At 45.0% G+C, this 13718-nt stretch overlaps 1 protein-coding gene across 1 annotated transcript; it reads left to right on the forward strand.

Moving 5' to 3' along the window:
* si:dkey-117m1.4 (uncharacterized) lies at positions 1–13715 on the forward strand. Its single transcript, XM_062995485.1, has 9 exons — positions 1–139; positions 4612–4718; positions 5610–5682; positions 7288–7486; positions 7957–8025; positions 9394–10361; positions 10464–11278; positions 11637–11822; positions 11902–13715. Exons 1-9 carry the CDS (start codon positions 48–50, stop codon positions 12147–12149), a joined length of 2757 nt encoding a protein of 918 aa, XP_062851555.1. The 5' UTR covers positions 1–47; the 3' UTR covers positions 12150–13715.
* Positions 13716–13718: the final 3 nt, after the last annotated feature.

A 13718-nucleotide genomic window follows, 5' to 3' on the forward strand; every position in this document is an offset into this window, starting at 1 on the left:
ACCTGAGCGAGCAGAGGCTGTACGTTCATCGCTGATGCTTCATCCCAATGGCAGAGACCGTTCGCTCGCAGTTTGATCGCCGGGACCTTCTGACGCTGGACAGCGTCTCAGAGTCACACAAACCTCCGCAGCCACGAGGGTGAGAAATAAACCTGACTGAATGAATAAAACTGAACCGTTAATTATCGTTGCATTAGCGCAGTGCTACTGTGACCGTTATTTCAGTTACAGCGCGTGCGGGATTTATCATTTAAAAATAACAGCTCTAACGGTCACTCTGATATTTTCTCTGACAGAAAAAGACATTAAACTGTGCTGTTAAACGTATTTATTATGTTTTAATCCGTGTATTGGTGTTAAACAAAGTTATTTTTAATCCTAGACGATTAGATGAAGTGGACCGCTCCTCTCTGAGAGAATCAGGTGTCTCACAGGCGGACTTTCGAGAACTCGAATGTCGTTTTTATTTTTAACTGAGATCTTCAGTGAAACATTGATTTAACTTTCAGTTTAGCATTTTTACAAATATGATGTGAATTATTTATAGTATTGAAACGTTAATCTTGTGAGTGCGCGTGCGAGTGTGCGCGCGCTGTGATGTGTGTGTGCGCGCGCAGGTTTTTAGTGCTTTGTAAGGACCCAGCAGCCCCACAGTAACAACGGAACGTGTGTGAAATTTCAGTATTATTATTAAAAACTCTTAAACTAAAAGAGCTGGACAGTAGAACTAGAGTGTGCATGATTCTAGCCCTTAGTAAGGACCAGACATTGCCGTAATTATGATAACAAGTGAGGATGAAAAGAGACCCACGCACTGATTCGAGTCTCAAAGTTATAGATGGTGCGAATTTATCATTATTTAACTATAAAGCACAGGTAAACACAACAGGTTTTAGCATCTGGTGAGGAATAGACTCTTTTATAATGAAGAGGATGAGGGAGAATTTGACAGACATGCACTGGTCCTTATACAGAAGAGTAGCAGGGTTGAATGTGTGTGGATAATCCAACCACAATAAAATAGAGATAGTAGATACGTACTATCACAAATATAGAAAAATCAGAGTTAAGATTTTATATAAAGATTGCATTTTCCATACTGATGTTAGATTGGGTGTAATGTAGACAGATCATCTGATCTGGGATCTGAATCAGGAGTAAAAACTGATTTTACTACCATGCCCGAGAGATGAGGTTTGGTTATACAGCCCCTCAGTGGAACGTGGTTTGGGTTTGTTAATAGAAAGTCAATTAGATTTGTTGAGTTTTACAGAGATTTGTCATGCACTTATATATGAACGTCCTTTGTCCCCCAAAATCACGGAGAGCTGTAAGACTCTCGTCCGAATAAGTGAAAGTACTTTTTATGTTTTTGTAAAACTGATAAAAGAATGTGGGGTTGGTATAGGTGTGCACATGTCACTCACACACACTGTAAAGCAATTAAATAGTCCACCTAACATGGATAGAAAAACCTGTGTGTGTGTGTGTGTGTGTGTGTGTGTGTGAAGGGGAAGGAGGGTGGAGTGAGTGAGTGTGTGCGTGACAAATACAGACACCGTATGTGTGTGTGGGTGTGTGAGAGTGTGTGAGCGATGGAAGAATGAGTATGTGTGTGTAAACGTGACAGGAGGGAGGTGTGTGTGTGTGTGTGTGTGAGTGTGTGTGAGTGTGAGAGAGAGCAAGCACAGTATAGTGTGTGTGAGAGAGGGGAGGGGTGTGTGAGCTTGTTTAAAAGAGAGGGGGTTGTGTGTTTGTGTGTGTGTGTGTGTGTGTGAGAGAGTGTGTGTGAGAGAGATACAGTCGATGTGTTGTCATGACAATATAAGTGTGTGTGTGTCTGTGTGTAAGTGTGTGTGTGTGGGGAGACAGATAAAGGAAAAGTGTGTTGCAGGAAAAATCTGTGTGAGATGTGTGGGGGAACGGCTGTTTGTTTGTGTGTGTGTGTGTGTGTGTGTGTGTGTGCAAAACCAAATGAAGAGCTGTGTGTAGTTGAAGTGTAGTGCATGAGGGTGTGTGTGCTTATGTGTGTTTATCAGTGTTTACTTTGTGTGTGGCTCTGACAGAGGGAGCTGGATGAACAGGTAGTGGTGTGTGTGGTGTGTGTGTGAGAGAGAGAGAGAGAGAGAGTGATAAAGAGATAATGAAATGCAGTGTGTGTGCGTGTGCGCACACCTTTCATCCCGAAGCAGGATGAAGCTTTATAACCTAAATATTATCAACAAATTCATGGTGTAGGTGTGTGTGAGAGAGTGTGTGAGTGTGTCAGATTGACAGGAGGAATATATATGTCTGTTTAGGAGAAAGGTTAGAGTGTGTTCCCTTGAAATAAGATGTGGAGGGTGTGTGTGTGTGTGTGTGTGTGTTTGAGGCAGAGAGAGAGATCATTTAACTGGGAGAGCTAGACAGGAGGGTGTGTGAGTGTGTGTGAGTGAGAAAAAGCATGGTAAGTGTGTAGCTGTGTGTGTGTGTGTGTGTGTGTGACTGTGTGTTTCTATGTCAGTGTGTGCGTGCCTGTGTGTGCGTGCCTGTGTGTGTGTGTGTGTGTGTGTGTGAGAGAGAGCTCTAGAAGAGGGAGGGTGTGTGTGTGTGTGTGTGTGAGAGCAACAGAAGAGGGAGGGTGTGTGTTTGTGTGTGCGTGTCTGTGTGTGTGGTGTGTGTGTGCGTGTGTGTGTGAGAGAGAGAGAGCAACAGAGAAGGGAGGGTGTGTGTGCGTGAGAGGGAGTGAGGAGGGAAAATGGTGAGGAAGTGTGTGTGTGTGTGTGTCTGTGTGTGTGTGAGAGAGTGTGTGTGTGAGCAGCATACTTGCAGGTTTAAAACCGAAAAAGGAGAGGGTGTGTGTGTGTAGTTGTGTGTGTCGTGTGTGTCAAACAGAGGTGGGTGTGTAGGTGTATGTGAGATTGTGTGTGTGTGTTGGAAATAAAGATGAGAGAATATTTGTGTGTGTGTGTGTGTGTGTGTGTGAGAGAGAGAGAATGTGTGTATGTGTGTGTGAGAAAGAGATAGAAAGGGAGAGTGATAGAATGTGTGTGTGTATGTGTGAGAGAGAATGTGTGTGTGTGTGTTTGAGAGAGAATGTGTGTGTGTGTGTGTGTTTGAGAGAGATTATGTGTATGTGTGAGAGAGAATGTGTGTATGTGTGAGTGTGTGTGTGTGTGAGTGTGTGTTCGTTCTACTGGCTCATTGGGAAGGGGAGGGTGAGTGTGTTTGTGCTCTTGAGGCAGAGAGAAAAGGGAGGGTGTGAGTGTGTGTGTGAGTGTGTGTGTGTGTGTGTGAGAGAGTTTGTGTGCATGAGAGTGTTTATGCATCTAGTTTGTTTATGAAAGAGGAAGAGTGTGTGTGTGTGTGTGTGTGTGTGTGTGTGTGTGCTGGAGAATATGAGACTGGTTATTTGAGAGACAGTGAGTGTGTGTGCACTTGAGTAAGCTGTGTCAGTTTGTGTGTACCTGTGTGTGTGTGTGTGTGTGTGTGTGTTGATGTACTGGTGTGTAAGTGAGCCCGAGAAAGGGGGAAGGGGTGTGCTCTCTGTGTGTGTGTGTGTGTGTGTGTGTGTGTGTGTGTGTGAGGGAAAGAGAGAATAGAGATGAGAAGCTGAGAATCTGGAGAGAGGGAGGAAGACAGAAACAGTTTGAGGAGAAATAAATGAAGATGAAATGATAATTCTAATCATCCAGGTTGAAGCGCCGGTAGCAAACAGCGCCACCCTGTGGTCATTTCTGTATACAGGTTGAGCGTGTAGAGAGTGAGACTGCCTCAGTTGGTACCTACGGGCCTGTCAGACGCCTGCTGAAATCTGATTGGCTGATGATGCTCACGCTTGTACCAGATTAAGCCGTCCAAGCTTTACTAGTAACATACTGTATATTAAAATGTTATAGTGCCCCCCTATAAACCACCATACCCAGTCCTGTCACAAACCTTACCATTCATTCAACTCTGGGCACTGATCTGTCACAGAACATCTTACTCATCTACTCACTAACTCACCTACCCACTCACTCACCCATCCACTCACTCACTTACTCACTCACCCACTAACACACTTACTTACCCACTCACTCACTCATCCATCACACACAATTTTTAATCATTAATAATAAAGTTTACACCTTTCTGAATATTTTACCAGTTATTTCCAAAACCTTAGAACTTGTTTACCACAGACACAGACTCAAGAGATGCAACTGAGGTTTTTTTTGTGTTAATCGAAATATATTAAAGACATAGTTTAAAGACAATATATTAAAATACATTAGTATTAAAAAAATACAATAATAATAGTAATTACAAACAATTAAATGTTTATGAAGACATAAAAAAAAAAACAAATAGACAAAAACTTACATAAAAGGTACATAAAAGTGCTTTTCTGTGCTTATAAAGAATATTTAAGTGTGTACACTGGATATATATGACTGGTTCAGCTCATTCCTCTTCTTCCTGACCCATTCTAACCCAAAGAGGCCTGAGATGAAGCAGCCGTTTCTGCAGCGATCACATAACGTGATGAACAGTTCATTGATTATCGTGACACACACGTTTTTGTGTACTGTTAGTCATGCTGTCAAATAATAAACTCATTCTCCGTGTGTGTGTGTGTGTGTGTTATAGACGTGGTTGCAGTAGGAAAAGAAAAGGCACGCCAGTAAAGGTGTGTGAAAGAGTTTTTGCTCCAGAAGAAGAAGAGGAGAGCATGTTGGAGCACGGATACAGACCAGGTAAACATGACTGTATTTTAGGGGGGTCTGGAGTTTTCTGTTTACCATCTACACAGAGTTAGGCATGTTCTCCCAGGGGTACGTCAGTACTTCAGTTTCCCCCCTGCCTTTGACAGGGCAGTGGTACTTACTAGTGATCAAAGGTTGCTGGTTTAAGCCCCACTGCCACCAGTTTGTCACAGAGGCCCCAACACCGCCAAATTGTCACAGTTGGGCCCCTAAGCAAAGTAAAAAACATGTCAGTAGGTACATTGGCTCATGAAAATGTGCTGAAGTCCTTCCTGTCACCAAGTGCTCCCAGGTTTTGAATTTACTGCCATCCTGATCAAAAAAAAAAAAAATGAAGCGTTGAGTTTGTTTTGCCACGTTTCCAAAATGGTACTTTAGTGCCACCTACTGGTTAAGTGTAGTTTAGTGTTCGTCCTGTTCGTTGCTGTCTCTCCTGACCGAGCATTGCTGTGGGACTCCTGTGGACATGAGTCCTCATATATGAGTCTTTGCGCCTGACCATCGTTGGCAATGAGTTTGGCATATTCTCTCATGTCTATGGTGATTTTCTCTGAGTACGCTGAGTCGTTAAAAGTATTGTATTTTCTAATCCAAGTGAAAGTGCTTCATACCATTCAGAAACCTCTCATGATTATAATTCTGACATGATATAAAAGCAGTATCAGCTCTGTTATAATGGTAGTTCACCTTCCAACAACCTCACTACAATCAGGATCATTCCAAACATCTGATCACTGCTTTGCTTCCTTTAGTCTAACAAATGTGGTGTGTGTATGATATCAGTGATATTAGTGTCACTGTGCAGTGTAGCTGTGTGTGTGTGTGTGTGTGTAAAGGAGGAGGAGGATGAAAATGTGTCTAAGGCAGGTGTGTGTTTTTCAGGTGTTGGTCAAGAGAAAACAGAATTCAAACACAGACCTGGTCCATACAGCGCCCTGGAATCTGCCCAACTTTGGTGAGTGTGTGTGTGTGTGTGTGTGGTTGAGTGTTGAGGGGGTTATGAGATACTGTGTGTGTAGTTATGTTTGTTACTGTTTATAAGTGTGTGTGTTGTGCTGAGAGTTAGAGGAAGATAGCCAGTTGTGTGTGTGTGTGTGTAAATAATGTGTATAGATGACCGGAATGCTGGTTGTGTGTGTTTATTGCAAAGTGTTTATTATCTTTGGGCCAGTGATGGAATGTGTGTGTGTGTGTCAGTGTCTGTGTTTATTACAGTGTGCAGTTGTGTAGGCAGTATGTGTGTGTGTGTGTGTATGTTTGTATTTAGTCACAGTGCTGATTGTGTGTGTGTGTGTGTGTGTGTGTGTGTGTGTGTTCAGCCTGCACACAGTTTTGTGTTTGCGCTCATTTACAGTGAGTGTGGAGATCAGGTAGACGTTAAGCTCTATAACCTTCTGAAGAACAGAGAGAGGAAAAACAAACATCCTATAATGATGAAGCAATAAGAAAAAATAATAGAACAGATAAATAAGAAGTAAATAAAACAGTAAATAAACAAATGGAATTCAAATGTGTATAGAAGGCATGAAGTTAAACGGGTTTAAAAAAACAGCATATCGTTATTTAATTAATATTTCTTTCTTTCTGTCTTTTAAAACTAAGTGATTGTATTGGAACGATGATATTACGGTGGCCCACAACTACCGAGACCCGGGTTCGAATCTCGCTCAGCTACAGCCTGCAACACGGGAGCAACACGGACGTGATTGACTATGTTTGGCTGGATGGCCTGTAGTTGATGGGTGCCCAGTCCAGGGTATTCCTGCTTTGCACCCGGACCCACCACAAGCCTGACCAGGATAAACCATTTGATTAGAAAAAAAAAACATAAAAAAAATGCCCCAAAAAGATTAAAAATAACGTTTAATAAAAACATCAGCTGGTTCTAAAATGAAATGATAAAAAAATGAAATAAAAATGCACCAAATATATAAAAAGTTATGTTATATTACAGAGTACATAAACATAAATACAGTGATATTAAGAAGTGCAATACAAATAAAGTAAAAAGAAACGTTAGTGTATTTTTTGTATTTTGTAACATGATCCAGTTGGCTGCGTGTTTACAGACTTATAAAGAAAATACATCTCAATAATAATAAAAAGGATTTAGGATTTAGATCCTGATTCCTAGAAGATCAAAATGTGCTGGAATCTTTAATATATTCTGTCACATGGTTTAGGTTGAAACCAGTGTCTCATAACCTTCTGGTCCCACTACAGAACTAGAACTGCCGTGCTGCTACTGTTCACTGATGTTGCGTCTTATCTGCACAGTGTGATCAGTGAGGCAGAGTCGTGTGATTGTGCACATGGCATTGATAAATGTGTACATGCTGTGTGTATTCTGACCTCTCTTCCCTCTCTTTAATTTGGTTCTCTCTTTTCGCTCTCGCTCTCTCACCGGTTCCTCCACACGTTGCCTGTTATGACTTTTCTTTCTCAATGTCTCTCTATCCTTATGTCTCCATCTGTCCCCACCCTTCTCTCTCTCTATCTTTTGCTGCCTCCTGTCGTTGTTCTTACCTTTCTCACTGTTTCTTCTTTGTCTCTCTCTTAGTTTTACCGAGATGGGCGAGCAGAGCTCCAGTAGCGGGAAGGGTGTAGTACTCTACCCCTCACCGAACTGCCGGATCCGTGAAGTGCATTACGGCAATCAGGTGCGGCTTGTGGTGGTAGCGATCCGTGACATAACCAAGGGTGAGGAGATCACTGTCGACTACAACCCGAGCGAGTGGGGAGAATACAACACGATGAGGGTAATCATGACTTTTATGTACAAATAAATAGATAAACAAAAGTTAGAAACACTGTAGAATTACCTCTGTTACTTTTATTTGTGATTCATTTGTCAGATGTCATTTCTGATCAGTAATATAGTAATATAATATAAAATATATACATACAAAAGCTGATAGTGTTCATACCTTTACAGGAATGTACAGTAGGTATAAAGGTATCTGTGGCATTTTTCCTCCTCTGATAAATTGGTACCCTGTCCAGGGTATCGTTACCTTGTGCCCGGTGTTACCCAGTGGAACCAGGCTCACTACAACTCCAGGAAAGTGGTTGATGAAAATGAAATTAAATGAAATAAAATAATTCAGGGTCGATGGGTTCAGCCAACCCCTTGTGTGTGTGTGTGTGTGTGTGTGTGTGTGTAGATACGTTACTATGATCGTTGCAGTAAACGATCGACCAGCGTGTGACAGGCTTGTTTTCTTTGCAGGGTTTTCATGGCACAGTACCTGCTGCCGCACATGAGCCGTTTTCTGGCCACGAGCAGAACATTAAGAAGGTGAATTTACCGCTACACATCACTTATAAACACTAGTAGTTGAGAAATGGGGTTACGACTGGTCCTGAGTTTTTGTTATTACTTTTTAACGTGTGCGTTTATAAGAGAGGATTATGGAACTCAAGATTGATGGGTTGTTATTCTTTAACAAGAAATACAATTATATATATCAGATAAATGTTATTCACAGAATTCACACCTCCAAATTTGATGATTCTAAAACATTAAGGACCACGTACCTAAGGACCAATGTGCATGGCAGTGTCTTATTCATAACACGGGCGGCACGGTGGCTAAGCGGGTAGCACTGTCGCCTCACGGCAAGAAGGTCCGGGTCCTCTCCGTGTTGAGTTTTCATGTTCTCCGGGTGTGTCCGCGTGGGTTTCCTCCGGGTGCTCCGATCTCCTCCCACAGTCCAAACACCTCAGCAAGTGAGGTGAACTGGAGACACTAAATATCTTGTGTAATGAGTAACAACCGTTTCCTGTCATGGATGTAATCAAAGTGTAAAACATGACGTTAAAACCCTAATAAACAAACAAACAAATTCATAACACACGTGAGGGTGAGGGATCTATTAGATGTTGGGATGATGCTAGTTTTTCATAGTTCATGTGTCAACTTAAAGACCTGAGGGACTTAAAAATCACTCATCACTGAAACAGCAAGACGTAAGTACCCACATATAGTGGTCCGAGGAGGGGCGAGCCAAGAACCATCAACAGGTCGTGGAGCGTCCAAGTGTCATCGAAGCCCCCACAACTGGCACAGTTATTACAGACCTATTACTATTAATAATGTTTGTGACTCAAGCTCATTTTTATCAGAAATAACAACTGTAATTATAAATCTCCTGACATGGGATGGAAACCAATGGCATTAACATTAATCCTTTCAGCTGTAGGAAATGTGGTTGACGTCTGTGTATGGCAGCCCTGCCGTGAACTGTCAGTGAGCGTCCTCTTATACCAGATGCTTCCCTTTGTTGATGCCAGTGTTCGACTTTAGATGCCCTACGCTCACAATGTACAGTCGAGGTTGAGACTGAATCCTAAAGATCCTAATCTATTTACACCTCTGGGTATTTATAGTGTTATAGTGCTACCTGGGGGATTCGGTAATGACCCTGTGAAGTAACGCTGATGCATATCGTCCAACTTTTTCTATTTGCAGAAGGTGTGTGTCCATGTTTAAAATGGGAAATCATCTTTATTTATTTGTGTTTTTTACTGATCATTAACTCCATCATTGATAGATCGCTGATAGTAATCGAATGGTCGATTCAAGCCCCACCAGAGCCAGGTTGCCACTGTTAAATGTATGTTTAATTTCGTTGATCCTCACTGTTCTCTCTCTCTTCATCTTTAGGAGGATGAAGCTGGGTCAGTTTCTATATCAGAGTACGTCACTCCATCCTGGCCTCTCTCCCCTAAATCCTCTCCACTATCTCACCCCGAGCGCAAAGACATGGACGGCGCTGAAACCCGCAGCCAGACTCCTCACCAAAACAAAAAGCATCACAAGCCGTCCTCCCAGGTTTCAGCTAACCCTAATGCTAACATTATCGACAAGAGCAAAGTGCCTCATCTGCTTCTTCAACGACCACCGGGGCAGCCTCAATCCCAGACTTTACCCCACTCCCTGCCCTCTTCTCCGACGCAGCCTTCCGCCCCCTCCAGGCCCGTGTTTAAACCCCCCACTACCACCATCGTCAACGCAGGCACAGCTGTGAACGCCACGCTGAATAAGAAGTGCTGCGTTTATTGCGGTCGGCACTACCGCTCTCTCCAGCGCCACCTGGACAAACATCACGCCCACCAGTCGGACGTACGGGCAGCCATGTTACGATCACGAGACTCGGCCCATCTGCCACATCTGCATGCCTCTCTGCCCTCGTCCTCCTCCTCGTCCACGGCGCACAACTGCTGCCACAGAGAAATCGCGGCGCATGGAGTCGGCGTCCCAACGCAACAACTGTCCCAACTTCCTCCTCCTCCTCTGTCGTCTTCTTCGAACACTCCGGCCAGAAAGAGCCCAGCGCTTTTAGGCCCCGCACCTCGCAGAAGTCCCGCCTCTATGCCCGCTACCCCACCCCGACGGGAAGGTGTCCCCGTATCGGTGCTAAAGAGAAGCCCATCCACGCCCGAGGTGCCACCCAGGAAGGCAGGACGCAAAGTTAAGAAAGAGAAAGAAGAAGTGGAGGTCGTAGAGGGGGCAAGAGAGGAGCTGGTGGAGCTGGGAACGCTGCCGGTGCCCGAGCTGCCGAAAGACAAGGGAGTGGACGAGGAGAATGACGAGGACGACAGTGGAGAAGAGGACAAAAGTGACCTGTCCAGGTAAATGCGTACTACTGGTCATAAATGGCATTAAATTCATAAAGGAATTTCTGGTCATACCTTTTAACCTTTCCTCTCTCTGTCTGTCTGTCTGTCTTCCAGTTCTCGTCGTCCGCACATGCTCCCCCTGCTGTCCTCTCTGTCCTCTCTAGTGCTGTACCTGCGCCGCCTCCAGCACTCGGCCTTCATCTCTCTTTCACGCACCCCTCAGTCAGCCGAGGCCTGGCGCCTGCTGTGCCACTCCAGCCTGGCGCTGCTCATCCTCTACAACCGCCGCCGCGAGTGCGAGGTCTCCAAGCTCACCATCTCCGAGTACCGCTCTCGCGTGACCCCCCAGTCCTCGGCTCTTCAGCCGACCGGCGTTCTGACACCCCTCGAGGCCTCCCTCTCCCCCTTCGAGCGGCTCGTCCTGCCCCACCTCGCTCGCATGGGCGTCCAGAGCAAACGAGGACGAGTGCAGCCCCTCATCCTGCCCCCTCACTCCGAACAGTGCCTAGAGCTTCTCTTACAGACCAGGGCAGGAGTCGGGGTCGACCCCGAGAACCCGTACGTGTTCGCCCGGCCGTACCATTCACCCGCCACCCCTCTGAGGGGTACGGACCTGCTCCGGAATCTAGCCAAGGCCAGCGGCACCAGGCACCCGAGAGCGCTCACGCAGACCCGCGTCCGCAGGCAGGTCGCCATCCTGACCCAGCTACTGATGCTGAGCGAAGGCGAAGAGGAGGGACAGAGAGGAGTCGCGCAGCGGCGGCTGGAGAACTTCCTGCAGAAGGAGTACCACGTGACCCAAAGCTGCGCTACCATCGGCCAGGATCCGGGGCTCATGGGACTGATCGGGCGAGTGGTCCTGTGCGGGGAGAGGGACGGCGTGCTGTTCCGGGGCATGAGCCTCCATCATATCTGCTTAGAGCTGGATGGTGAGTGTGTGAGAACGTGTGTCCACACTGGGTGCCTTGCAGATATGGAAAGAAAAGCAGCTCATGTGACACCCACTGTTTGATAGAGGTGCTTTATGACACTCCATTACAAGATTCAGGTTCACGCTGACCATCTTTAGCTGCTTCTCATATGAATATATGTGAAATAGGAGCTGGAGGTTGGTAAAAGGTGCCCTAAATGAATCTGAAACAGCCACTCGACTACAAGGGCTTTGATTTAAGTGTTGAGGTCCACAAACAGTTAACACCCAGCAGTATGTAAAGCAACTATATGAAAATACAAGCAGCCTAGTTTGCAGGCTCCTATTGAAACGCCGCATCTGCTTTCTGTGTACAGTGTTGTCTGGGAATTCTGCTGACTCTCTTTCGGAGGATTCAGACAGAGAGCAGGAGAAAGAGAAAAGCCAGTCGCCCTCCATCACCATGAAAAAGACCTCCACCACTAATAACAAGGCCCCTCGGGTAAAGAAGATGAACCCCTTCGCCCCTACACGCAAGAGAGGCTCGGGACAGCCCAAACCAGGTGTGTAAACAATCTTCTCTATCAAACTGCTTTCCTCAAATCCCGTCTCCGTGTTCTAACCCTCCCCCGCGTGTTCCAGGTAAGCGCGGGGTCCTGAAGCGGCCCTGGTCCGAGGCCGAGCGGGTGGCGGTGGAGTCCCACCTGGTGCGCAACATCGTGGAGCTGCGCGTCCCCGCCAAAGCGGACTGCGAGCGCTGCCTGGAGCAGTGCCCCCTGCTGGTCACCAACCGCCGAGACTGGAGAGCCATCAAGTTCTACTGCCACAACCGCATACAACTGCTCAAAAAGCAGAGACAGACCCCGATCGCCCTGTCCGCCGTCTGCTAAACCCACCGGTCACGTCAGCTAGGGTGAGACGGGAGGGGTCGGAGGTAGGGAGACACCCGTGTGTCTGAGGGCTCGTTCGAACAATCAGCAGAAGAAACGTGTGACCGTGTCGCTACGATTGCACATTATTGGAAACTAAACATGTTTAAATGATTATTATTATAAAGTTACACAGATTTTCTTTTGAAAATCAATCATCTTAAATAGGTTTCTGGTTCGGTGACACTAAAATCCGACCCGAATGCTCGTAGGTGCGTCACAGTCCTGAACGCATCGATTAGAACCGTTGTTCATCATTTCCACTAAGAGAAAACACTCATTTATGATTGATTGAAGGTTTTAATAGTTCTCGTCCCTCGTAAACTCGACAAAAAACAGAAGAGCTTCCAAAGATCGGCTGAGATTGAAGTGACCAGAGTTACATATAACAGCACTATTGTGATAATTCGGTGAGCTTCAAATGCCCACCTGTACCCGTACGCCAAGATTTCAAAGGACAGCGTTTGGTACGACAGTAAAAGAAAAAGAAAAACACACACAGTCTAATGCAAACGTTCGGGTTTACTGGTCAGATTTCATGTTTTATTACCAGAAAAAAAACAAATCTGCACATTTTACGGCACAACAACATAACGTGGCTGGTGTGGATGCTACAGCGTGTAAATGCTATGCACTAAAGTAACAGCTTCATGCTATCCCTTCTGAAGGTGGGATTTCAGATATACAGTCATTTAAATGTCGCACCGTGTTCAAAAATCTCCCGGTATTATGATGTAAAAACATTTCGGTCGGTCGATCGTTTCACGTTCTCAAACCGTAGCCACTTCCGATTCCATTTCAGCAGCTCGAACGTCGTTATCGGACGTTTACATCGGAGCGATCAGATTCTAAAACCGTAGCGCAGACACGATCGGTTCACATTATAACACATCCACACTTAAAACCAGACCTAGAGAACAGAGCCAGAAGGTCTAGGATGTGGTGGAATCCGCTTCTAGAACAGCAGGTCCGTCACTTCAACAGAACCTTTAGGGTGGAAGGATCGAGGCTGTTGTGGTCTGTGCTCAGCAGCTTCGTGCATTCCTGCTTCAAAATGAGACGAGGTTCTGATTGTATTAGTGACACAGAGTGTTTGGGGTCGTTCATGCTTAACGAGGTTGTGTAGATTTACCTAGAAGCTTTACGTGTGTGTGTGTGTGTGTGTAGGAAACGTAACCACATCACTTCATCTTATACTTGAATTAACAGTCCACATTCTTTGTGTCTACATGCCGTCATTAGTTTTCTTCACTTGTGTACATACAGATATAAATATATAAATATGATATGATCAGTAACGTTGTTATTATTATCGATATGATCAATAATAGTGTAGTTATCGTCATCGTCACTACTGTGGAGGCTCGTTTTCGTTACGGTTAGATTTTCTGTATGAACATTAATGTAAATATTGTGTGTAAATATTGAAATATATATATGATGAAGAGAACGGAGGAAGGCACTGGAAATCTGTGGACTTGTTTGGTGTTTCAAAGTGACGATTAAAAATCTTCATTTGTAAATGCGCAT

This window comes from Trichomycterus rosablanca, chromosome 5 (assembly GCF_030014385.1).
Source record: "Trichomycterus rosablanca isolate fTriRos1 chromosome 5, fTriRos1.hap1, whole genome shotgun sequence".
Lineage (NCBI taxonomy): Eukaryota > Metazoa > Chordata > Actinopteri > Siluriformes > Trichomycteridae > Trichomycterus > Trichomycterus rosablanca.